This window comes from Hibiscus syriacus, unplaced genomic scaffold (genome assembly GCF_006381635.1).
Source record: "Hibiscus syriacus cultivar Baekdansim isolate YM2019G1 unplaced genomic scaffold, ASM638163v2 tig00111105_pilon, whole genome shotgun sequence".
Taxonomy (NCBI): domain Eukaryota; kingdom Viridiplantae; phylum Streptophyta; class Magnoliopsida; order Malvales; family Malvaceae; genus Hibiscus; species Hibiscus syriacus.
Genome location: NW_024062987.1, coordinates 2,724,430 through 2,749,955, shown reverse-complemented (window position 1 = coordinate 2,749,955; position 25,526 = coordinate 2,724,430). Strand labels below are relative to the sequence as shown.

Sequence of the window (25,526 nt, the reverse complement as noted above, 5' to 3'; positions counted from 1 at the left end):
AGATCTTGTTGCGAAAAGGAAACTTGTGTTATGAAAAATAAATTCGCGTTGCGATTTACCTATTCGCGTTGTGAATTTGACTTTTGCGTTGCGATTTACATATTCGCATTGCGATTTACATATTATCGTTGCGATTTAACTATTCCCGTTGCGAATTTGGATTTCGCGTTGCGAATTTGAGATCGCGTTGCGATTTTGTTGGTTATTTTCGCAAATCCAAAAAAAATTGATTAAAATCGTATATTATAAAGCATTTTCGGTCACTGAAGTTATTTTCTCTTTTAGTTTATGTTTCCAATCATTTTATTAATTGTTTTCCCCCTCAGCACTTCCACAATCAGCGTCCACTTAGCAGTAAATGAGTGAGCTGGGCAACTACATGTGCCACGTCAGTCGCACATAACGGTTTCGTTGGTCAACGATGGTTTCTGTTGGTCAAATGGCCACATTAAATTTTTTTTATAGTTCGAGAGTTACATTGAATGAAAAAAACGGTTATGGCCAAATTTTTTTTTTTAATTCGAGGACCTTAAGTGACTTTTTGCCATAAAATTTTTGAACTTACAGTCCTATTTCAAGACTTTATTAAAAAAATATTTTTAGGCACATAATCTTGAAACAGAAAGATAGCTTGAAAAAGAACAGGTAAGCGTCGAATTGAAACGTTACTCGTCGGATAAGAATGATGTAAAATCATGACACGTGAACGGTTGTAATTCAAGCTCCGTCGTCCCTTGGGTCTATAAATTCGAAGGCCCTCACTCGACTCGAGTTTTGCTTCTTCTTCCTAGCATCTTATTTGAATCTAAATCTCTTCAATCAGTGAAGATGTCTTGCTGCGGAGGAAACTGTGGCTGCGGATCCGGTTGCAAGTGCGGCTCTGGCTGTGGAGGGTAATTCAATTAGTTTGTTTTTCGTTTCAAAACATCTCTTTTACATCATTCAAACCGTGGTTGATTTTGTTTATACAGATGCAAGATGTACCCAGGCATGACGGAAACGAGCTTTGTGGAGAAATCCACAACTGAGACTGTCGTTCTTGGCGTGGCACCCCAGAAACCGTACGTATAACAAAGATCAAAACAAGCAAAAGCAAACTTCTGATTTTAATTTTTTCTTGTTTAATTGGTGCAGATACTTTTGAGGGACGTGAGATGGGAGTTGGGGCAGAGAACGGCTGCAAGTGGTGGAGACAACTGCACCTGCAACCCTCGCAACTGTAAATGAGGGGCGTCTCTCTCTTTTCTTGTGCGGCCATTGGTTGCTTGTTTATTATCCAGGGATTTGCTTGTAACGGCCATGGTTGCTCGCTGTGTGCTCAAATGTTAAAGTGATGTACATCTTATGTAGGTGGGTTGGGTTCTATGAAACTTGATTTGCATGGTTGCTTGTAACGGCCATGGTTCCTCGCTGTGTGCGCAATGATATATTTTTAAGTATATATTTTCACTACAAAATAATTTAAATATCTAAATAAAAATACATTATCTAAATAATATTTTAGATACAGAATTTTTAATCGAGATAAAAGTATATGTTAAAATATTATCCGAGGCCAAAAGCTATATGAACTAGGTAACGTTTAATGGTAATTTGTACTTTAGATTATTGAATTTAATTTCAATTTTTATTTAGATTATAAATCTTTAATTTAATTTAATTATATTATTCAGTTTTTATTATTGATAAATTAAATTACTTTTATTAACAATACTAAAGAGTAAAGAATTATAACAAACTTGATAGTTCTACCTAATATATTTTCACAAATCATTCATTACCTAGTGTGTTTAATTAATAATTTAAATAATTTTTAGTTTTATTTTCAAACATTTTATTTAAGTAAACTTAAAAGAAAATTAATCTTTTATAAATTACAACAGAGAATTATTCAAACTGTAGTTGTATTTTATTTGATGATAATATAATAACCAGGAATTGCACTCTAAATTTTTCCATTATAATTATTTAATAATATTAGTATAAATATTTTTTGAATTGCCTTGAATAGAAAGAATCCTAATTTTAAATTAGATGTACAATAAAGAAGACCAGAATCAAACGATATAAATTAATTAAACTAAAAAAATAGTATAAATTAAAATTCAATAATTTAAATATAAATTAATCTAATATTTACTCGTTCCCTGTTCCGTAATCCCTACCATCATTCAACTTGATTAGTCCCACGTCAGAATTGGCTATGAACACAGGGTGGCAAATAGAATCGGGTGGGTCATGTAAATTTGTTGCACATTCGGACAATTGAACGGCAAAAGGCTAATTATTTAGTCTAACACAGCACAAAGCAAATTATTTAAAGATGGTTTAATTCCCAAATAAGTGTCCAAACTATGTCTTTTTTGCCAAATAAGTGCCTACGATTTTTTTTGTCCATCCAAATGCCTAACGTTACAAACGTTACCCTTTTAGATGCCCAGGTCGTCAACGCCGTTAGTTTTTCCTGTTAAGTCCCACATGTCAACAACTGGTAATTTTGAAATTTATTTTTATAAAAAAAATTTAAAAATATTATATGTTTATAAAAAAAATTCCTAACTTTTCTTATATTATAAAACAACCACAAAATACTAAATCCTAACCTTAATCCATCGCCGGTGCCTTCTCCGGCCACCGCCGCCGACGTAGTTCTTGACATCATCCTAGTTATATGTCGTCATATTTGTCGCCAATTAACCATCGAAATCGCGTGGGATCACGATTTTTTCTTAAGGTTCGTGAGATTTAAAACGTCGATTTGTGGTCGACTAATCGTCAACCGATCACGATTTCATAAGGGTTATGGTCGTCGAGGAGATGGGAGGCCAGGTGGAGCTTCTTCGTCGGTAAAGGGCGGTGATCGACGTGGGTTTAGGGGTTGAAATGAAAGTTTTCAAAGTTTAGGTGTTATTTAAAATTTTATGTTTTTTTAAAATATATAATTTTATATTTAAAATTTTTATATAAAAATTTTAAAATTACCATGTGTTGACACTTGTCACTTAAAGGGAAAAACTAACAGCATTTGACGATCTGGACACCTAAAAATATAACGTTTGTAACAATAGACACTCGGATGGGCCAAAAAACTGTAGGTACTTATTTGACAAAAAAGGATAGTTTAAACACTTATTTTAGAGTTAAGCCTTTAAAGACCTGTGACATTTATTACAGTGACTTAAAACTTATCACATTGACGATAAGTTCAAATGAAATATAATTTTTATTCAAAATTGTTAATATAATAAATTCTAATAAAAATATATTTTATTAAAAATCATGACAAATTTTTTATTCAAATGAAATATTTTATTAATATGATAAAATTTAAATAAAAAGATATTATTTGAATAAACTCATCTTTAACATGACAAATTTACCATGTACCGTTACATTTACGGTAATATACAAAATAAATTTAAAAGTGACCTATTAAACCAATTAATTTTTACGCCTAGTCTAATGGACCCAAAAGAAACCCAATTGTACTGCTCTTTTGGTCTTAGCTCAGTACAATAATAAATGTACTGCACTAATGATGACTTTCGAGAAGTTTAACTAGACCAAGAAGATAAAGATTCGTAGAATATTAACTACCTCTGTCCCACCAATCATGTCACAATTAGAAATATAAATATTTATTTATTTTTTTAATAATTTAAGACAATTATAAGATAATTTTCTTAAATCATCATATATTCAAAATACTATTTTTTTCTGAAATCTAAAAGACTGTACTTCACATTCAAATCCAACAGAATAGAATGTTGAACAAGAATTTCTAAAAGTAAAAAAAAAAAATAGGGACAATACAAGTAACAGCCGCCGCCGCCGCCATTGAATTAACCGGGAATAGCTGAGATCTCGTGAAAATGTGCAACCATGTACACAGCATATTACAAACCCATCAAAATAATAGAAAATATAATGAGAAAATGTTGAATAAAAACAAGAGTAACTCCGACAGAGACCGTCTCCCATAAAATCCGGTGATTCAATAATCATTTTCATTAACAAAGAGTAAAAATACGCAAAGAAAAAAAAATAGAAAAGCGCTCAATCTGCTAAAATGACCTGATTACCAATATGTCTACCCAAAACGGGCACTCGCCATCATCATTGTGCGAGACCCTTGGTTTGTGCAGTCATTTACGGATACCGGTAACCTTCAGTTTTGTAGAACCATTTTCTAAGCAATTTGATGTCTTGCAAGAGATACAGAGAAACAAAAAAGAGGCCAAATATTAACCGACACCTTGATCATGAAACCGAGCTAAACCACGAAGAAGGTACCAATGGTTGTTTGGCCTAGAACCTTTGAACTCCGATCAAGACCATGAGAGGCAACCTATTAATGAAAGAACATATTATTACGAGCATGGTCATCGGAAAATATAAAACTCTAGCGTCATGGACAACAAATACACAAGGGAAACAAAGGATTTAGAAATTACCATGTAAGTTAGAGCAGCATAACGTTCCTCGTTCAAGTACAGTGGTTTTCCTCTACGCATTTTAATATCCTAAATATGGAAGAGACGTAGAATATCACAAATAGATCGTAAGAAAACCCTTCCATATGATATGAAATGCAAGTACAAATTAAAAATGAAAACAAACACATACAAATTTAAAGTTCAAGATTCAGTCCCACGACACAATTAAGAATTCTGGTATCTCATAAAGTTTCAACAAGATGAATAATTTTCGAGGGATACTTACACCTATATATGGTTTTACAGAAACAAAAATATATCAGCTCCAGAATCTCTTAAAATTTTGTAAGGATCAATCAAGTATATTAACCTTTCTTAATAAATCCTTCAGAATTTCCCAAGTTGCTTCACATTGAATTGCAACGTAGAACCTTGGTGCAAAATTTCCCATGGCTCATGAATTACCAAACTTAGTGTGGTCGATACTGATAAGGAGATAACACAATCATAACCACACTTCGTCGGTTCCAGTAGAAAAGGATGAAAGTGCAATATGTTTGTTTCTATTACACTTGACACTAACCAATATTTTATCTGCTTCGACCTCAAGTTACCAAATACATGATTGTTACAAACTTGGATAATAAAAAGTATGCTTTACCTCTTCCCCAAAAGCATCCAAATATGGAGAAGGCCAAGGAGCTTGACGTGCACATCTTTGCAGCAGGATCGTTGTTCTCTGTTACAACAATAAAAAACTATTAGCCACTCCAAAAGAAATAGGTGAAACTTCCGAGCAAAAACTAGGAGATCAATACCCTTATCAACAGAAATACACCGATACCAGCACCACAGTTCATTGCATGAGCCATGCATCCACTTTCCCTATTAAGGCAAATATTAAAGAAAGAGATCAGTACTTTAGATTTACTAAAGAATCTAAACAATCAAAGTACTGGAGAATAATGGATAAATGCACACGTTAAGCACAGAATCAGCAAAAGAAAAGGAAGTTGAAAATTTACCTGCAGCATGATTTCCAACTTGGAGAGCATAATCTACCACACAAAAGGCATAATGCAGGTTCATCAAGTGTAGCCTTGCAATCAGGGCAAGACTGCTTTATGTACCTGTTGAAACGGATATATTCTCATGAACTTCATATACTTGAAAGAGGCACAATATCGGCATGTCTATGAATGGATATTGGAACAAACCTTTGTAATAGGTCTTGATAAACATGAGGCAGGTTCATCAACTTAAATGGAACTGCAGGATTGCAGTAGAAAACATTTTGGAAACTGCCGGTTCCATATACCATTTTGAAGTGATAAAACCATTTTAATGCAAACGGTTGCAAGACTTCATCCTCAAGAACAACATCTATAGGAGGAATCTTAAACATCTTCTCTAGTTCTTGTATTTCACCAAGCTCCACTGAAGTACTTTCAACTGTATCCATCATATCAGTTGTCACATGAGACGACTCCCACACATTATCCCTATCACAAAATGGTGCTGGGGCAGAAGAGAAAAGCAATTTCCACAACAATGCACATCTCCGCAAGTATGGGAAACTCAATCTTCGAATCATTTCTCTAATATCACAAGAGTGGTCTACACCATTTGACATAAAATACCAGTGAGCACAGTCAGGTTCTCCAAGAACACCACAGATATCAGTAATTAGGCGATGATGAGAATCTAATCCATTGACCTTACAACCAGGTCTCCGACAACATACAATTAAAGCCTGAAATGAGCAAACCAAATTCAGAAATTTTATTGCAGTGCCAAATTATAGTGAATAATAATTTCATTCATAGAAAATGACTGCTTTAAGGAAAATTTCAAACAGTCAATGCAGTCCTTTGAAACAAATCCCTGAAGGAAAAATATTACACTGCGGTAAAGTCTTGGATTTCCTATGGTCTTAATATTCAAGTTGGGCCTCCCCACCTGCCAATTGATTTTAGGTTGGATGCTTATCATATCAAACCCCAGGTTCTGTTATGTTGTTATTGCATGTAGTTCTGCCTAATATCCCTTCCAAGTGTCACATGGTAGGTTCTCCATCTTCACTTACCTGTGCTGGTGCCATTAAAGTGGTCTGAATCAAATAGGTTAACTTTTCAATTTCCAGTATTCCTTATATTCAAATTGGGTCTCTTTGTCCACTGTCAATTGGTTTAGGTAAGACGCTTAACATGTTTCTTAGATAAAATCATACAAATATTTCCCAAGAAAGCGTCGATATTTCTTCATACTGTTTCATTTGACCAGAAACATTGTCTGTAATCAAAATTTCTTTTTCATGTTGGACCCCAAAAAGTTCAGAAAAGAAAATCATCCTAGTAAAGGAACCTACATGAAGGGAGATAGTAGCAAACCTGAATCACAGAGACAACATAGAAGAGATGCACAAGGGATAACAAGGACTCCTCACATGAGAAAAAGGGGCAGGGAAGACAGAAGAGAACCCAAATCAATGATGAGAAAGGGTCACGAGCAAGAACAGGATCAGATGCTCGATTCCATAATTGAATATCAGGATATAACACTTCCTTATCATCTTGTTTCAAGATATTTAGAAGATTGTCTGTCAATATACAATCAAGAGTTCAATTTATACCACAAGAATCCAAAAGTAAGACAACTTATAATTGTATTTACAGTTAATGCCAAATATGATAAACATCCACCAACACACACGCACATGATAATTGACATCCTCCCATTCACTTTTTTATCCCTCTTAGGTCCCTTTATCCCTGCTATTGGTTAAGAAGAAAAAGGCCATCTCCTTGGAATGAGTAAGTTTTATCATCATGCTTCAGTTTTAGCAATGACCTATTTCAATTTTTTGTGACTCAAACCGTCAAAAGACTAGAGATCCTTCAAAACACACAAGCAGCATCAAACTTGGATAAACCATGATTTCTATTTGTTAAATATATCTACAGCATCAACAACTTAGTATAAAAAAATTCTTCATAAATGTTCCAAATTTCAAGTGGATCTCAAAGCAATAATGAGTTAAAACCATACCTTCTTGTTTATTTGAGGTGCTGTGGTTATCAAGGCCAACCCCAGAGCAAATAGAGACAGAAAACAGTTGAAGACCTCTATATCTTTGAAGAGCAAGAAGAGAATTTGTACCGCTCAGGTTCTGGACAACTCTTTGCAACAAGGAAAATATAAATTCACTAGAAGATTTGAACTCCTTATACAAAGAAGTAAGAGTATAATTTGTGGCCATGGACGTCTTTCCACTGCGAGCAGCAATTTCTGTTGACACAAGCGAATACTTGAGAGTATCCCACAAAATTATTGAGAGGCTTAACCTTGGAGATCCTAAGAATCTATCCCGCTTTTTCGAAAAATACATTTTAGACAGCACCCGAGATACAGACTCCAGATCCTGACTTAAACTTCCTTTTCTTTGAAGAGAAAGAGCTTCAAAGTAATGAGGTCTCCCAACCATCTTGGCAGCGGTATTTAGAAGACATAAACCCGGCTGAAGCAGAAGGGAAACAGTTTCTTTGCTTACTGAAGATTGAGAACCAAAAGAAGGCATTTGATAAACAGTTGAAGTCGTAGGCTTCCTTCCTGCCTTTTGGAAAGTCCCACACACTACAGGCAAGACAGAATTTGCTAGTCTACGACACACAGGGCACAAAAACTCTCCCTGACAAAAGAAGTACAAGTTCAACATCAAATGTAAGATAAGGTTTTGCAAAAGAATATTTTTTTGTGAAACTAGTACCTGATTAGGATCCACAATATGTGCACCCTCAAAGAAACTCCTCCGTGCAAATCTGCAACCACAGAGCAAGAAGATATCTTATGCACTTTTATGCCAGATAACTTCTAGGCAGGCATCATTTAAAGTCTCCAAGCTAAATTTCTGCACCTTCTGGTTTCTTGATAAATGAAATTACAAATAAACTTCAAAACCTATTCAAATCATTAACTCAAGAAGCTTGAGGATTTAAAGGCACAATGAGATTGAAGTTAACCTGGACTACCAAGGCTAGGAGCCTTTCAATGGCAGCAAATTTAGGCATGGAAAATTCCAATTATGTGATTTAAGCTCCAAATCTATACTTTTCAGTAGAGAACACTTCACCAAAAGTACAATATGAAGTCCAAACAATGAACTAAACTTTAAGTTAACACCTCATAATTGCTTTGAGAAAGATCAGGGTATATTGTTGCATGAGCCATTGAATTCTCACTCTATTATTTACATTCAGAATAATGTTAAAATAAAAACGCAAAACTATCAAATAAGAACTAAAATAATATTTTTAGAAGACTTACCGTTCCTTCAGTGATGATAAATAGCGATCAAGACAATCCTGATGTACAGCATGTCCACAGGAAGACAGATAAATTCCATCACAATCTAATGAGCCAAATCCATCATAAACAAGAGGCTGTGAAGTAGATTCCGTCAACTCTCTATTGATATCAGTGTTTTCAGTTCCCAAAGAGTTTTCAATTGTCTCATTTGAAAGTGCAACAGTGTATTTTCCAAGTATGTCAGATTCAGCATCCCTGCGGTTTTCTGAGGAACATTCAGCAGCAGAAGATGCTTCATATGTTCTAAAGCTTGAGTTTAACGAAATATCATGCATTTCGTTACGAATAGATATGTACATATCTTCCTCCACCTTCCCCGAACTATATACACCACTATCCCTCGCATCAGTAGACATGAAAGGTGCTTGAATGCTCCTCACTGAAGGAAATCGAGACTTGAAAAACTCAAGAATGGCATTTACTTCCCTATCTTGCCCCTGCTCATTATTGTTAGACTCAACAACTGAATTTTCAGTCAACCGCGCTGAAAAAGAAGCCAATCCTGAATTGCTGGCAGAGGCATTTGATCCCGACTGATTGGTCGTCCTATTTGTGGGAATATAACCTTGCTGCTTGTCTGAACATTGATCCCATGATGGAGGTCCTCTATCAACAAAGCTCAAAAGCCTAGATTTCTTTTTTCAAGAAATAGTAAAATATTAATTCTTTAAGGAAAAAAGAAGATTCTGTTTGTCGCAAAGTGATGGGTAACCTGAAGACTTAAGTCTAAACACTTACTTGGAGAAGAATCAAGAAAGAAACAGGATCTTTGGAAGTAGGATCATGGCAAAGGGAGCAACTCTGTTGCAAAGCACCTTCTGCTTCATTTTTCATGTCAGAATCAGAAACTTCTGCTTCAGATTTTGTATCATCAGCCGCAGTTGAAATGATGCTTGACAAAAATTTAGACTGTTCTGCTTTCATTTTTGCCTGCAAGAAGAATTACAGATTCAAATCCACAAACTAACACACAGATTATGTCCCATTTTTCTTCAACTTTCACATACTGATTGACTCCACTGTTACCCAAAGATAGCAGTGAGGAACTGGCACATTTAAAGGATCTATTCAGTTTGTTTAATCAACAGTCACGCAACGCACCTAGCACTTAAAATGCAGGAAACTGTCCATTCAGCATTTACTACAAGCTTTCTCACTAGGCCAGGAAATAAATGAACATGGCATAATCCAATGAGTAGGAATCCCCCATTCTGAGGTGAAACCAAGATCACTTCTACAAAAATACAAGATTCAGAAAAGCGATATTGGACTCTAGTTTAATTAATCCTCATTTTAAAGATCTTATAAAAAAAATCCTCATTTTAAAGGAATCACAGAAGAATTTTTTATAAGGGCCAAGTATTAAACATCAAAGTTTATGTTAATAGAGGAGCATACTGCTATAGTCAAGATTGTTTAGGTCTTTCACCAACATCCTATCAGACTTTTTTCAAGATTGCTTCACTCACCATTATGGCCGCTTGTCTTTCACGAGCTTTCACCTTGCGCATCTCACTATCAGAGGCTGAACCTGACATACTTCTCTCAGTATTCGAAGTAGATTCGGACAGATGGCTGACCACTTCAGGCGCAAGTTGTTGCAGTATGGTCATGCATTGGGAATCAACTCCAGCAAACTTTTTCAATAAACTTTCAATCAGAGGAGAGAAACTGCAGTTGCTGGATTCCGTATAACTGTTTACATTGTCTTTCCGATGCATTCTCATTAGTGCAACAAGTAGTGATAACAAACTCTGCTTGCCAGCACCATAGTTTAATGACTCAATAATTTCTTCACTAGCGAAAGCTAGAATAGAATTTGAATCTCCAATATGACGTTCTACACCACCAGATCTATTCTGCTGCAAATAAATGTCTAATGCTAATGAAAGCAAGTGCAGTGCTGTCATAAGGATACCATCAGGAGCACGTGATTCAGTAAATTTATCAGTAAAAACAGAATAAAACATCACTGCACGAATAATCTTAAGGGTCTCTCTGCATGTTGCAATCCTAGCAACTCCCTCAAGAGGAGGATATATGTTTGCCCACTTAGGCAGCTGAGTAGTCATTGCTGGAACACCACAGAAACGCAAGTATCTTTCTTCTGCGACCTGCAAATCCCTCGAGTTCCAACAAGGGTGGTATAAATCCAGCTCCTTCCAATAGGCCCAACGCAATGAATACATTCCCTAGCATAACATCAACATCATGAAATATTAACAGGTCAAAAGTATTTTGACAACCCATATCATTGAAAGGATATATAAGACCACAAACTCCAACCTGATTAAAGCCTGATGGATTGGAGTATACAGCAACCCTATCTAAAATTTCTTGAAGCTGGTCAGATTTAGAAAGGTCGCGAGGTAGAGATTTCACTAGTTGACTGTGAGTGGCATCTCCAATGGCTAACTTATAAATCAGTTCTCTTTTCAAACTGTCAGCAGTGCTGCGTCCACAAAATCGCCTTTCTAGTAAAATTTGCATGATTAAAGTGAGCATTTCCTGAACAAGAACCGGCTCGTACCTGAAATACATTACCATTTAGCATACTAATAGTGTCTCATAACATCAAACATAAATTCAGAATCTTATGTCCTTATGTACGCAAGGGAGTGAAAATGTCCGGACCATCTTTGCTACTTGATGTCATTTCCAAAGCAACAATAAATTGACGTTTCATGCATGCAAAAGAATGATTTCACTTCAAAAGGGATTCAACATGCTCCTGTTGAACTTATACAATAGGGATATAATTTTGGTTTTTGCTATTTAAATTACTTGGACCAAATTACGAAAGGTATTTACCCTATGAGCGGCAACCAAGTAGCAAAAGTAGCATCCTAGTATAGTATTTATAAGTATTTAAATGATGTAAAAGTAGGTGTAAATACATACTCATTTGACCTTTCAAGGGTCAGAGAAAGGTAGTTTGAAAGCCCAAAGCGCTCTACAATTCTCTTAACATAGAGATCAGGAGGAGCAAGTGCCGCACAGCACTGCAGCAAGAATAGATCAAGCTCCAAACCTTGTTCAGTCCTGCAAGAAAAGAGCATCAGAACTTGACAATTAAGAAATGGAAACTTAGGGGACTTCTTCCCACTAGTTATGCACAACAAATAAAGCAAATTTAACCTACCAGCGAACAAAGCGGTACCACTCAGCATCCCCATTCTTCCGCCACATTCCAGCAATAACTTGAGCATAAAATACCCTAATCCTTAAGGGATGCTCCATAACAGATGCAGAGAACCCCAAAGGGTTGCAGCCCCTGAGGATGTGACCAAAGAAATCTGCATGTGCTGATAACGAACTTGCTGAACAAGCATTTGTTATATTTGGCAATGAAGATTCACCATAATAATTTCTCAATGCCTTCTGCAGAAGCAAGGAAAATAATCGATATAATGGAATGTGAACAGATATCTCTTGTGAACTAACATCATAAACGATATCTGGCCATTCACACAAGCTCAAAACACGCAAAGTAGGTAGTTCTACGCCACATTCTGTCTCCATGGCACTGACATCACCTATATAACCACATGCAACTGGATCAGTTTCAGCTGGCATGCTTTTACTGTCTGAGCCTCTACTTTTGTCCATATCATCACTTGCTTGATTTCCACTATATACAGGAGAACATTGTGAGCTATGATTCTCACTTGAACCAGTTAGCTTCCCAAAGTATTTTCCTTTCTTAATGTCGTACAATGTTTTCTTTATTGCCCGAAAATTGCTATCAGAACTGTCGCTACTATTTGGAGAAGATAAACTCTGAAGAGCAGCAGAGGTACCGCCATCAACTTCTAGCCAAGCCTCCATAGCCCTTAAGCACTCCTGTATTAACCAGATGGCAGAGGAGGGAATTAAAAGATGAGATACGGAGTCGGATCCAATTTCGGTAGTCTTTGAAACACTCCTTCCTGTTCGACAGCAAACAGAACTCTCTTGAGAGAGCCTTCCTACTTTTGCATGCCTTATGCTATCTCCATCATCCACATCTTGCTTATAAGCATAAGAAAGAATATTTTCCCTTTCACTTGAGGCAACTGCAAATGCCCCCTCTACCAGAAGGGAATGAATATTGGAAATAGAATAGCTTAAAACAAAAGGCATAGATTCATTTTCTTCTTCAATATGGAGGCCGATTTCCCTCTTAATAGGGTTCATCCCTTGCACAAAAGTCAAAAGCTTGAGCCAAGTTCTTAAAATGTCCTTCTGCTCATGTATTGCGTATCTGGAGACTACATCATGGCTCAAGACAACCCGAATATCTTCAATTACACGGTTTGTGGTGTCGTATAAACTTCCCCACTTAGCAGTCTGCAAAAGAACAAAACACAAAAACTTATATATGCCGTCAAAATTCTAGCGCGCTACTAGTAAAACAAATTCTTCAATAACCATTTTCAGGAGTTATGTTTTATTGCAATAACCAAAATGACATAGAATGTGAGAAAATCTCAGTCTCTGTTATTTTTTATGCCAAAATTGTATGCCCTCCTGAAATTATGACCTATTTCAATAAGAAAAATGGAAATTACCTGCAAACGTCCATCTTCTCTAGCACAAGAAAGAAAAATGTCTCCCAAGCATTTCAGTAGCATGTCCAATAGGTTCATCTCTTTCACGAGGCGAGGAGTTAGCGTTGGCACTGTGAATATTTGGACAGAGAAAGTTGAGATTAGTGGGTACTCATTGAAAATGCTGTCACTTCCCTCTTTTATGACTTCACTTATAACAGTTGGGTAGTAACTTAAAAATGCTTTCGAAAATTCATTTTTGAAGACGGGATCTGCCAGCAATTTCAGCAGCAATTCATGGAGTTTCTTTGCAACACCATCACCAACAAACTTCTCTGCTCTGACCAGAAAATCCAATAAACCATCTAGAGAAATTACCCTCCTTGCCACAAAACTGAGCAAACTGTCACTATACTTGCAAAATTCTATAAGCATCTCAACGACCACATAAGTAAGTTCATTTGCAGCCTTCCTCTGTTCAGCACCACGATTGGTTGCTCTCGTATTTTCATGAAATACACGTTCTGCTGCAAAAAGCTTGTTTTTCCAACAAATAAAGAGTGCATCAAGCACTGGACCAACAGATTTTGCTATGCTATCACCAAGTGGTTGAATCTGTTCTGAACCTTTATGCTTCGAGCAAAACCCCTCCTGTTTCCAAGCTGTTTCATCTCCACAATCACAGCAACCACCACCTGTATATATAGTTGAGTAGTCATGATCCTTATGATTCCCATTCTGGAAACAGGGAACACAAATAGCACAAGTCGGATCATGCTCACATGTCCGGCACCTATACGCAATGTCATTCGATCCCCAAACTGCACCACAAACACCGCTTTGACCAACACCCGAATTCGCTAGGTTTTTCAAAGCATTCATAGGTTCATCCTGAAACATCAGCCACTGTAACCAAACCATACTCTCTCGGAACTGATTTTTCATATTCAAACACATCCATTCCTCAGTATCTTGTATAGACTCCGCCACATCTTCATCTGCAGGTAAGATTGCAGAAACTACTTCCGGCAACAATAACTCGTTACCATTAACAAAACCAACTATCCCCTCATAAGACCTTTCGAGGTACTCCATTGGAATCCCTATAGCAGCTAACCTCTGATTACAAAATCAACAGTTCTTTTCAGCTTATTCATTTCAACATCAAAAAATTTGGGACGTACGAAATTTAAAAAAATAAAATTAAACTTCAAAATTTTCACATTTCACCTGATTGAATGATTTGAAAAATAAAATAAAAATTAAATAAAGGACGTACCCTTAGGACTCGATCACGGGGCTTAATCGGCAAAGAACCGGAAGGCGATTCCATTTTCTTACGGAAAATTAAATGGCAGTAACGAAGCAGCCAATCTGCGCAAGACAAGCACGGCCCTAATCTGGAGCCTCCTTCACTCCCCAGGTTTACTTCTTCGATGAAATCTTTATCTAATTTGAAATAATCCAAAGAAAACCCATAAACTTATCAGGTCCCTGAATCGCTGACGATTGATTCCCACTCCTTCAACTAGTCGTTCACTCTGGGCAAAGCAATGAACCAAACAGGCCCTTCGGTTTCTCTCATGCTTTATATAATTATTGATTTTTATATCTCTCTTCCCTTAACTTCTTTTTCTTCAAGGCGATGGTTCTAGATTGTCTGGAATAATATGAGGGATAGCGTGTTCCCGCTGTCGTCTGTTTGGATAATAATTATATTAATCCCCTTTCTCACTTCTCTAAGAGCTTCTTCCTTGTTGCATTTGGGCACATCGACAAAATCAGTTTTTAATATTTATATTTTTTATGAAATTGATTCTTATTCTTTTCTTTATTTAAATTTGACTTTTAACTCGTTAGAAAATAATTTCATTATTTTTTATGATTTTAAAATAATAATTTACATATAAAATTATTTGTTTCATGTTAGATTGATACATAATTTATAATTATAAAGGGGGTGTTTGACAAACAACTAATAGTTGGTAGTTGATTCTAGTAGTTGGTTTGACCAACTGATTTAATTAACTATTTATATAAAAGTGTTTGGTAGAATTTAGCTGATATATGATACGGGTAAAATGACAAATAAGAGTATAATATATTTAGTTGTTAAGTACATACATGTTTTATAATACTTTAGTCTTTATTGGGGTGAAATTATTCGGATAAAATACTTTTGATAATAAATTAAAATTCCTTAAGAAAATTAGTAAATATTTTTTAAAATTTTAAATGTATTTTTAAAATTTAATATTTACAAATATTAACCTTGTGAGATTGATACATACTATTAACTTTGTATAAAATATCAACACTACATTTTTTTTACTTTCATGTTTTGTTATATATTCTTAACTAAAATATATATTCTTAACTAAAATATATTTGAGAATCTACAACTAAAAAATAAGATAATAAAATAAAAATTCAGCTTAAATATATTAGGATGAAGGCTATTTCATTATATAAGAAATGATCATCCAGCTCAGTTGGTAGAGCACAAGGTTTTTAACCTTGAGGTCGTGGGATTGAGTCTCATGGAGGGCATTTTATAATTCGGAGGAATATGTCATTTAACATCTTATTTTGCAATTAGCTCTTCTAAGCCATTGGATTTTCTAGCATTTTCATTTTAAGTTTATTTTGCACAAAAAACTCTTTTAAAAAGATGTTTACCAAACACTAAAACTGGATAATTTAACTATCAATCAAATATTTATGTTTAAATAAGCTAAAAACTCTTTAAAAAGATGTTTATCAAACACCCAAAAATATTTTTTTGAATAAATAATTATAAAAATATTTAAAATATAAAAAATATACATACATATGAGATTTTATGTCAATCTCAACAAGAATTTATCATTCTAGTTAATATTTTTATTTTTAAAATAACGATTCAATTAATTTTAAAATTTAATAGTTAAATTCAATATTTATTAGAAAAACACTAAGAGTCAAATTTAATTAAACATGAAAATAATACTAAAATGAGAAAAAATATAAATATTGAGAAGTAAATTTATCATTATGGCTTGGATTAAATTTTAAAAAAATCTATATTTTTATTACAAGTTAATTTAGTTAAAGTATATTAATATTAATATGATTATATTATTATTTATATTTTTATATAAAATACTTTAAAATATAATTTAAAAATTAAATATATAAAACTATATAAAATTTTTTTATTACTTTAGTTATTAAATATTTAAAACAGTTTTAAAATATTTTTTACCACTTACACAGTAAAAGTTAAAAGAGAAAAAGAATTTACTGTTCTTTTCGTAAGGGATTAAAAAAAGATTAACCTTCGTTTTCTTGCTTTCTTCGAGGTATTGGGTTTTAGATTTTTTTGACTCGCGAAATAAAATGAAATTGGACCTAAAACCAATGGATATATGTGGGCTAAGAAACTCAGTCTTGAAAGGACTTCAATGATTTTTTTGTGTTGGCTCCATTAAGTCAAGCTGAAAAAATTAATTGGTGCAATAGGTTAGTTCGGAATTTATTTTTCAATCTGCAATAAATGTTACATGGCAAGGTATGTTAGAACCGAAATTATAATAAATATGAACAATAATTAGGATCTAATCTTGTCATAAAAATTCTCTTACGAGATAAGAGTAATACAAGTTAATCTATTTCTTGGGGATCGCTACCTCTTTATATAGATTGAATATGAGGTTAATCTTTTAAGTATTTATAATTATGTCCCTCATCAAATTATGAATACAATTTATGGTATCTACACTTTGATTCTATGACACTTTAATAATATAACACATGTAACATAATTGATCACTTAATTTTGTGTCATACTTTATGATAATATTTTACATTATACATACGTGCCCACAAATATGGATTTTAATCCAACAGGGTAAACTCGTCACTTCGGCGTAACGAGTTTTAATCAAATATATTTTTTATTAGAATTTATCATATCACAATAAAAAATTTAAATAAAAATATATTTTACTAAAACTCATCATATCGACGTGATAAATTTCAAATCATGTAATAAACACTATAGATCCCTAAATAACTTACTTTGTATTGTATTGGACTAAGTAATTAACTCACCTGCTGTATTGAGCCAATTTTACTATTTTATGATTCCTTTGGTGGATTTAGAATATTCGACTCGTTTAGAAATAAATTTATTTAATATTATGATAAATTATATGGTAACCATTTGGTCTATTAAAATATGATATAATATTTTTTCACTTAATTTTTATAAAAAAAATTCCAATAAGATTTTTTTTTATGAAACACATATTTTACAAAGGACGTGAGTATTATAAATACTATTTAATGGATGTCTTTATGACAAAATTTTGCCTTTCATTTTTTTTAATCCTTAGGGGCGTTTTATCGAAGGAATGTAAAGTTAATTTTGAGAATAACATTATTGGAATTCAATATTATTATGAGAATGTTGTATTGTATTGTTTGATTTGTTTAGTATGAATGTAAAATTATTGTATTTGATTGAAGGAGTATAAGATTACTTGAATGCATATTTTACCAAATTATCCTTGTGATACACACACACACACACACACACACATATATATATATATATATATATTTAAAAAAACTAAACTTTAATATTAAATTATTAATATTTGGATGAAATATAGAAATATTTTAATTATTATACTATCTAACTTTTGGAAAAAAATACATTTAATATATAATTAGTGTACTAAACTTATATTTTTAAATGATTTTCATAAGTATCATATATATTTATCTAAAATATAATATAATATAAAAAATAATATCATGGTCTCGAGTGGATAAAAATATTATTTTTCAATAAATAAGATATATTTTTAATAACTTAAAATTAGATATTATTTTAAATAATTACATTTTTTCAATAATATTATTTTTTTATCTCATAAAATTATAAATAATTGATATATTAGATATAAAAAAATATAAAATAATTTTAAATACTCAAATTTATTAATATTTTACTAAATTAAACTCTTTATATATTATTATTATGTTTATAATTTCAAGTAAACTACAAAAAATAAGAATTGGGAGGGATCGTTATAAAAAGAATTTATTAGTTTATGGGTATTATGGTCCAAAGTGGTGGGGATTTTTTTTACTAACTAGAATTGTAAATGAGACGAGGCAGATCGCGAGCTACTCGAGATCGACTCGGTCAAGGCTCGACAAATACTTGGATCGAATGGACTCGAGCTCAAGCTTGACTCGAATTCTTAACGAGACTGAAACGAGCTACTTGATACTCGACTCGAAAAGCTCGTGAGCAACTAAAAAATATAATGTATTAAGATTTTAAAAAAAAAATAAATTATTAATAATATTAACATTTATGTGTTGATTTTTTTTAAATACAATAAGGTTTCATGTATATAAGTTTCAGGTTCAAGTTTGAGTTTGAGGCTTTAATTGAGTTAAGTTTAATATTTTTTTTTTCATTTCGAGCTTTCTTGAGCTGTTCACGGGTTTCAGTTTAGGATTTCAAGTTCGAGTCGAGCTTAAAAATTTTAAGCTCGTGAATTTTTGAGTCGAATTGAGCTTCATTTCAGAGTTTTCGAGTAGAGCTTAGCAATACTCGAGCTCAACTCGGCTCGTTTACACCCTTACTATAAACTATGAATTTAAAGGTAATAAAATTTACACGATTTTAACAAAAAAATACTACTATTAGGAACATATTATTCTTTGATAATAATCTTTTCATGAACTAAACATGGAAATGTAAGTCCGAAAAAAATAATAATCTCCTCTAATAATGATCTTTTTAGTGAACCAAATCTTCTATCTTCGTATAACCCTTCACAATTGATGATTTAGTGGCTATATACAAACTTACGAAATATAGACAATTGAAAAGTAATATCCTCTTTTTTATATTAATTATTTATCTCTTGTTTTTATTATAATTTTATGATTTCACAACAAATAATTTTTATTATTTTTCTTTTAATTATAATTAATTTGTTCATTTTCGAAATTAACATAGATAATAAAAAATTTATAATAAAAAATACCATTCAAAGTAAAGAAATCTTTCACATTAGTGCAAATTCAAGTGTTTGCATGGTAATTCTTTTGTGTAGTAATTATCAACCTAAAAAACTAATTAATGGATTTTATTACACACGATTTGTACTTTCATGCTAGTCTCAACTTACAATGATCCTTACTACAACTGTGGTTTTATTGACCAAACTAATTATTGAGTTGGTTTGCCATTTTTTGAAGGTGCAATGTTACCCTTGTTGAAAGCAAAAAGCAAATACTAACATATATAGAAGGAAAAGGTAAGGTAAAGTTAGGAAGGCAAATCAATCGAGTTTGAATAAATAATGTTATGTTCATATTTGTTTATTTATCTTTTAAAGTGTTCATATATGGTTCGTGTTCATTTAAAAATTTTATATCATATTCTTTTATTTATTTTTGAATATATTCGTATTCATTTATATATTGTTCGAGAACATGTTTGTTTAATATTCACAAATATGTTTATATAATGCTGGTTTATATGTTGAATTTTTTATTTTACCTTTACATTTGCAAGCTAAAGAAAATGGTAAAATGACATCACTAGTGCTTAAACACCTTAAAATTCACAGTTTAAATTTTAACTTTTATCATATGTTCAATTTAGTTAATATATTTACCAATATTTAAAATGCAAAAAAAAAGAGAATCATGTAAATAAGCTTATTCACAACATAAATGAACGAGCTCATAAACGAGCTTGTTCGTGAAAATATACGAACTGAACACATCTTTATTTATGTTCGTTCATTTATTAAATGAACAAAAACAATTTGTTCATATTCACTCATGCTTAACAAAAGAACATAAACTTACATTATACAAACGATTGACGAATAATTAATTGTAGGTTATTTATTTAAATCCCTAGATAAAATACGCCAAATAAGGTGAAAATCAAAAGAGTGGAACCATCAGCCACATAAGATGGAAATGTAAGGAGACGAAAGATAAATAGAGAGAACTAGGGGTACTTATTGAGCAAGTCGATCGCGAGTTAGGCAGTGTTTGACTCGTGCTCGTTAAAAAGATTTTTTTGTTCGATGCTCGTTGAGCTCGTTAAAATTTTGCTCGACTCGTGCTCGTTTTAAAAAAAACTTTGTTGCTCGTTAAGCTCGTTGCTTCGAAGCTCGTTACTCGCCAAGTTGCTCGTTAAGCTCACCAAAATTTTCATCTTATTTTTAACTATAGGTAAAATATACTAATACTATATAAAGCTTAATATAAACGTAAATTGATAACTTTAATTAAAAAATTATCAAAAGAGTATATGAAACAAATTCAAAGTCTAAACTCCAAAATAAAAATCAACAAATATATTAAAACAATAATTAGGGTTTAATTTTTTAGTGCAGTAAGATAGTAATTATTAATTAATAATTTAGTAATTTTTATCATAAAATTAATAGATTAGTCATTTATCATCTATCGGTAAATTAGTAATTTTTTAATGAAATAATTTTTTAAGATAATTAGTAAAAAATTATTAAAAAATTAACAAACTGTTCATAAACTTATCGAGTCAAGTGAAACTTTGTTCGACTCGATTAGTTAAGATCTCGAGTCGAGTTCAAATCAAATCAACCCGGTTCAAATTTTTATCGAATTTTACTATTCAACTCATTAGGCATCTTAAAAGTGAACAAGCTAAGCGTGAGTCTACGGCACCACATGGCTTTTGTGCGCCATCTACCGACATTAAACTCGTACACTTGTTACTCTTTCACAGCATTACCACACTACCGTCAATTGGTTTTTTATACAATAGGTATTCATAAAGTCGGTCCCAATAAATCACATTTTTTTTATAAATCTGGATATATAAAAGTAATATTTATTTAAAATTTTTAATTATTTGACAACGAACGCTCATACTTATAATATATGTAGTGTTTGAATTTAAAACCTTAAATTATAATAACAATTTTTTTAATTACTAAATTCACTTAATTGCTATCAAAACTCAGAAATTGATCGTCATCATGCACTCCACACATTCTTATTCTACATCATCCACCAACTTACCCATAATTTATGGAAGTCTTACTTTTAAAATTCCAAATTCTTAAAGATTATGAATTAGTACATATTTAAACGCAAAATTCTAAGAACATTAAAAAGTAATTTAATTAATAAAAAATAATTTAAGAAATAAAAGTTTTTAAGATATATGTATATATTTGTTTGTGTGAACAATACTTAATTTTATAGTGAAATGCTTTGTTTATATATAATTTATCTTCCTTAAATTATATTGTTTTTAATTTTTTTTTGAAAATTAATTAAATTTATTAGAAATAATTATATTAACTGACCTTTTAAAAAATTTATAAAATGTGAAAAGATAATAAAATTACAATAATATTTAACTTCACTTTTTAAAAGGATTAACTTGTAATTTCTCGATTGATTTAAAATCTTTAGGAAAATATCAGTTTTAGTGTTGATCACCAACTATTTTTTTTTGGATAATTAATATTTTTATTACCCAAAGGTGGCAGAAACCTGCTACAAAATCAGTTCAGACAGAGGAAAAGAAGAAAGAATCAAGGGTATCCTATGAACAACCAAAATTAAACTATACCCCATTGATTACAAATATCTAAATTAGTGCTATATAATCTGTTGATATTTCTATTGCTTAAATGAGACCCTATAATCTGCTTAATTTCAAGAATAATAGCGTCCTAGGGTCTGCAAGTATCTCTGAAAAGTCTTCGATTCCTTTCCTCCCATATAATATAATTGAAAGCGCACCAAGAAAGTTTGAGGATAACAGTAATGAAAGATTTCCCTTTCCATGTTGCTGTTGTCCAAGTCAGTAGATTAGACCAAGTGAAAGGAGGTTTTTTGATGCATGAAAGAAGAAGAACGAAATTCCAGATTGAAGAAGATAGTTTGCATTCTGCAAACAAATGGTTTATGGTTTCGCATCCATCAGAGCAGAGGATGCACTGGTCGTTGGTAACAAGCCCGAACCTCAGCAGCCTTTCTTTGGTGGGGAGGTGATCCTGGATTAGCATCCAAGAAATAATGTTGTGTTTAGGAATGTGAATGGGAAACCATATGAGCTTTTGCCAGTGGACTTTGTTGTGTTTATTAACTCCTGAAGTAAGCAGTGGATAAGCAAGATTTCGAAGCTTCAAATTTTTTCTAAAACTCCAACTGAAAGTAGGGGATTCTTCCATGAACCAGAAATTCAAATGCTTGATAATATAACCATGTATCCAAGCTACCCATAAAGAGCCACCCTGAGCAAGAATATTTTTGATAAGGTGGATCATACAAACTCTATTCCATGATTTAATGTCTTAGAGACCTAAGCCTCCTTCAAATTTAGGTGTGCATACTTTTCCCCAGTTGATGCGAGCTCCTGAAGCAGGAGTATCCAATCCTTTCCAGAAATAACGAGAGCAGATTTGCTCGATTTTGTTAATGATAGATTGGGGTAGAATCAGCTGCCTACACCAGTAATTAGCGACGCTGAAGAGGACATTTTTAATAAGCTCAAGCCTGCCAGCATAACTCAACTTCATCCTCGACCATTTATGAAGTTTGTCTTTAATTTTATCAATAAGAGGCTGACAATCTTTTAAAGAAAGTTTTCTGGTGACCAAGGGGATTCCCAGATATTTGACAGGCAAAAGACCATGCTTAAACCCAGTAAAATTAATAATATTATCAACAGAGGGAGCAGAGATACCAGCTGTGAAAATCTCACACTTGAGAGCATTAAGTTCGAGCCCATAAATCTCATAGAAAGAGTAAAGAACAGTAATTATACCCACAGCAGATTCAAGATTACCTTTGTAGAAAATTAACAGATCATCAGCAAAAGTAAGATGAGTCAGGCCAATTTTCTTACACTTATAATGGAAACCAATTATCCCTTTATCAGCAGCTTTATTAAGAAGATTGGAAAGAACATTCATAACAAGAACAAACAAAATAGGGGATAAAGGGCCACCTTGTCTAAGACCCTTGGCTCCTTTGAAAATCCAACCAAGCTTCCATTAAAGGCAATAGAGTAGGAAGCATTTGAGTAGCAGGCAGTAATCCAGTCGATGAATTTACTAGGGAGCTCTAAAGCCTTGAGGATGATAGGAATGAAGTCCCAGTGGATAGAGTCAAAGGCCTTGTGAAGATCAATTTTTAGAGCACACCTAGGAGAAATATTTTTCCTCCCATAACCTTTCACTATTTCTTGAGCAAGGAGGGTATTATCAACAATATTCCTCCCTTTGACAAAAGCTTATTGGTTTGGGGTAATAATCTTGGGCATTAAATGAGAGATCCTCTTAACAATGATTTTTGTAATGGACTTGTAAAGTACAGAGCAGCAAGAGATTGGCCGAAAATCCGAGACTTTACTAGGATTGGGAATTTTAGGAACTAAGGCAATAGTAGTAGCATTGAATGCAGGGTAGATGAATGATTCTTGAAAGAAAAATTTGATTGCATCAATCACTTCATCTCCAATCACAGGCCAAGCTTTCTTAAAGAAAAGAGGAGTATAACCATATGGACCTGGTGCCTTGTCATTACCTTGGCTGAAAATTGCCTCTTTAATCTCATCATTAGTGATCTCCTTTGTCAGTCCCTCGTAGTCTTCAGATGAAGGAATAGGGTGCAGCAGACCTTTAAGTAAACTGGTTGAACATGCTTTAACTTTAGGGTCAGAGGAACCAAGCAGATTTTTGAAAAAATTAATAGTTTCATTAGACATGTCATCGAATGAGTCTAGTCTTCTTCCTTGATCATCAACTAAGGCTCTAATGGTGTCACATTTATTCTTGGTAGCAGTGACAGAGTAAAAGAATTTGGAGCACTTATCCCCCTCTTTCAACCAATGAGTTTTCGCTTTTTGTTTGAGAACCATAGCCTCGGCTTCCTCAATAGTATTTAGTTCTCTTTGCAGATCAAGTTCTGTTCCAATGGGCTCGACTCCTCTAAGGGTAAGAATATGTTGTTTTTCAATTTCATCTCTTTTACTTCTAATACGGGCGGAAATATCACTAAAATAATCCTTGTTCAGAATTTTTAGGGAGGCTTTGAGTCTTTTAAGCTTGAGAAAAATTTTCTTCATAGAGTTGCCATGACAAGATTGAAGCCAATAGTTAAAGACTGTGTTTAAGAAATTTTGATGAAGAGTCCAACAGTTGAAAATTTTGAAAGACTTGGGTTTGCTGAGTTGAAATTCTTTATTAAGAGTGACCAAAACCATGCAGTGGTCAGAAGGACCAGGAGCTAAAAATTCCACAAAGGATTGAGGGAATGATTCAAACCATTGAGAATTGGATATGACTCTATCAAGTTTTCTTGCAAGGAAGTTTTCTCTTTGTTTGTTGCTCCAATAGAAAGTAGGTCCAAAGAATGGATGGTCATGAAGTTGAAGATCATGAGTGAGCTCTTGGAATTCAAGCATGTCAGAAGAATAAAATGTACCTAAAAGTTTGTGATTAGAACTTTCATTAGGGTACAAAGTAACATTAAAGTCACCACCCAAGATCCAAGGGTAGTTAGGAAACCTAGTTTCTATACTTCTAAGATCCTGTCAGAGGCTTCTTCTTGCTATTCCATCATTATAACCATAAATTCCAGTAAGCAGGAAGTTGACATTCTTGTAGAAATATTTAACAGTAATACTTTGGGCAGCAGTATGACATAAAGCAATATCAATTCCCTTTCTCCATAGAAACCATATTCTCCCATTCACAGCATGATCATAGTTGCAAAATACATTCCATTTCTCAAATCTAGAAGAAAGAATATCAACAGATTTATCCAATTTAACACGGGTTTCAAGCAAGCAGATGATATCAATATTATTAAGAGTATCTATCCTAAGAACTTTGCCTTGTTTAAGAGGATTATTAAGTCCTCTTACGTTCCAAAATGAAATTATCATTTGGATTGAGGAGAAGGGGCTGTATCACCCTTTTTACTACCTACTATTGCACTTTTTGCTTTTTCAAGATGGGATTTCTTTTTAGTTTTGAGCTCTCTAATCAAATCTGTAACTCCAGAAGCTGCAGCTCTTGGTTTTTTCCCCTGAATCTCAGGCTCGGGTTGAGTCTCTTCAATAGAATTTAATATCTCAAATTTGTTTGAGGAACCCGCTAAAGATTTG

The 25,526-nt window shown here is 33.0% G+C and overlaps 2 protein-coding genes and 1 long non-coding RNA gene across 4 annotated transcripts; 1 reads left to right on the top strand and 2 right to left on the bottom strand.

Annotated features, from left to right (window-relative positions):
• Nucleotides 1-781: 781 nt before the first annotated feature.
• On the top strand, nt 782-1,019 carry LOC120154196. Its single transcript, XR_005518857.1, has 2 exons — nt 782-893; nt 972-1,019. It is a non-coding gene; the product is annotated as an uncharacterized LOC120154196 (long non-coding RNA).
• A 2,897-nt stretch (nt 1,020-3,916) lies between these two features.
• LOC120154194 (E3 ubiquitin-protein ligase PRT6-like) lies at nt 3,917-15,039 on the bottom strand. Of its 2 annotated transcripts, XM_039166012.1 has the most exons (17): nt 14,610-15,037; nt 13,352-14,449; nt 11,944-13,130; nt 11,703-11,843; nt 11,088-11,331; nt 10,271-10,993; nt 9,540-9,731; nt 8,760-9,436; nt 8,203-8,254; nt 7,485-8,124; nt 6,827-7,035; nt 5,654-6,189; nt 5,462-5,566; nt 5,255-5,321; nt 5,098-5,175; nt 4,455-4,523; nt 3,917-4,348 (listed from the first exon to the last, which is right to left on the bottom strand). In XM_039166012.1, the coding sequence occupies exons 1-17, from the start codon at nt 14,661-14,663 to the stop codon at nt 4,274-4,276; spliced, it is 6,147 nt and encodes a 2,048-aa protein (XP_039021943.1). In that variant the 5' UTR covers nt 14,664-15,037; the 3' UTR covers nt 3,917-4,273. The 2 variants fall into 2 exon arrangements, with proteins under 2 accessions (XP_039021943.1, XP_039021944.1); XM_039166013.1 differs by lacking the exons at nt 3,917-4,348; nt 4,455-4,523; nt 5,098-5,175; ... (1 more) ...; nt 5,462-5,566; nt 6,827-7,035 and having other exon boundaries at nt 6,014-6,189; nt 14,610-15,039.
• A 7,044-nt stretch (nt 15,040-22,083) lies between these two features.
• Nucleotides 22,084-24,821, bottom strand: LOC120154136. The gene is made up of 3 exons (XM_039165954.1): nt 23,730-24,821; nt 22,747-23,403; nt 22,084-22,647 (listed from the first exon to the last, which is right to left on the bottom strand). The coding sequence occupies exons 1-3, from the start codon at nt 24,819-24,821 to the stop codon at nt 22,084-22,086; spliced, it is 2,313 nt and encodes a 770-aa protein (XP_039021885.1).
• Between the last annotated feature and the right edge of the window lie 705 nt (nt 24,822-25,526).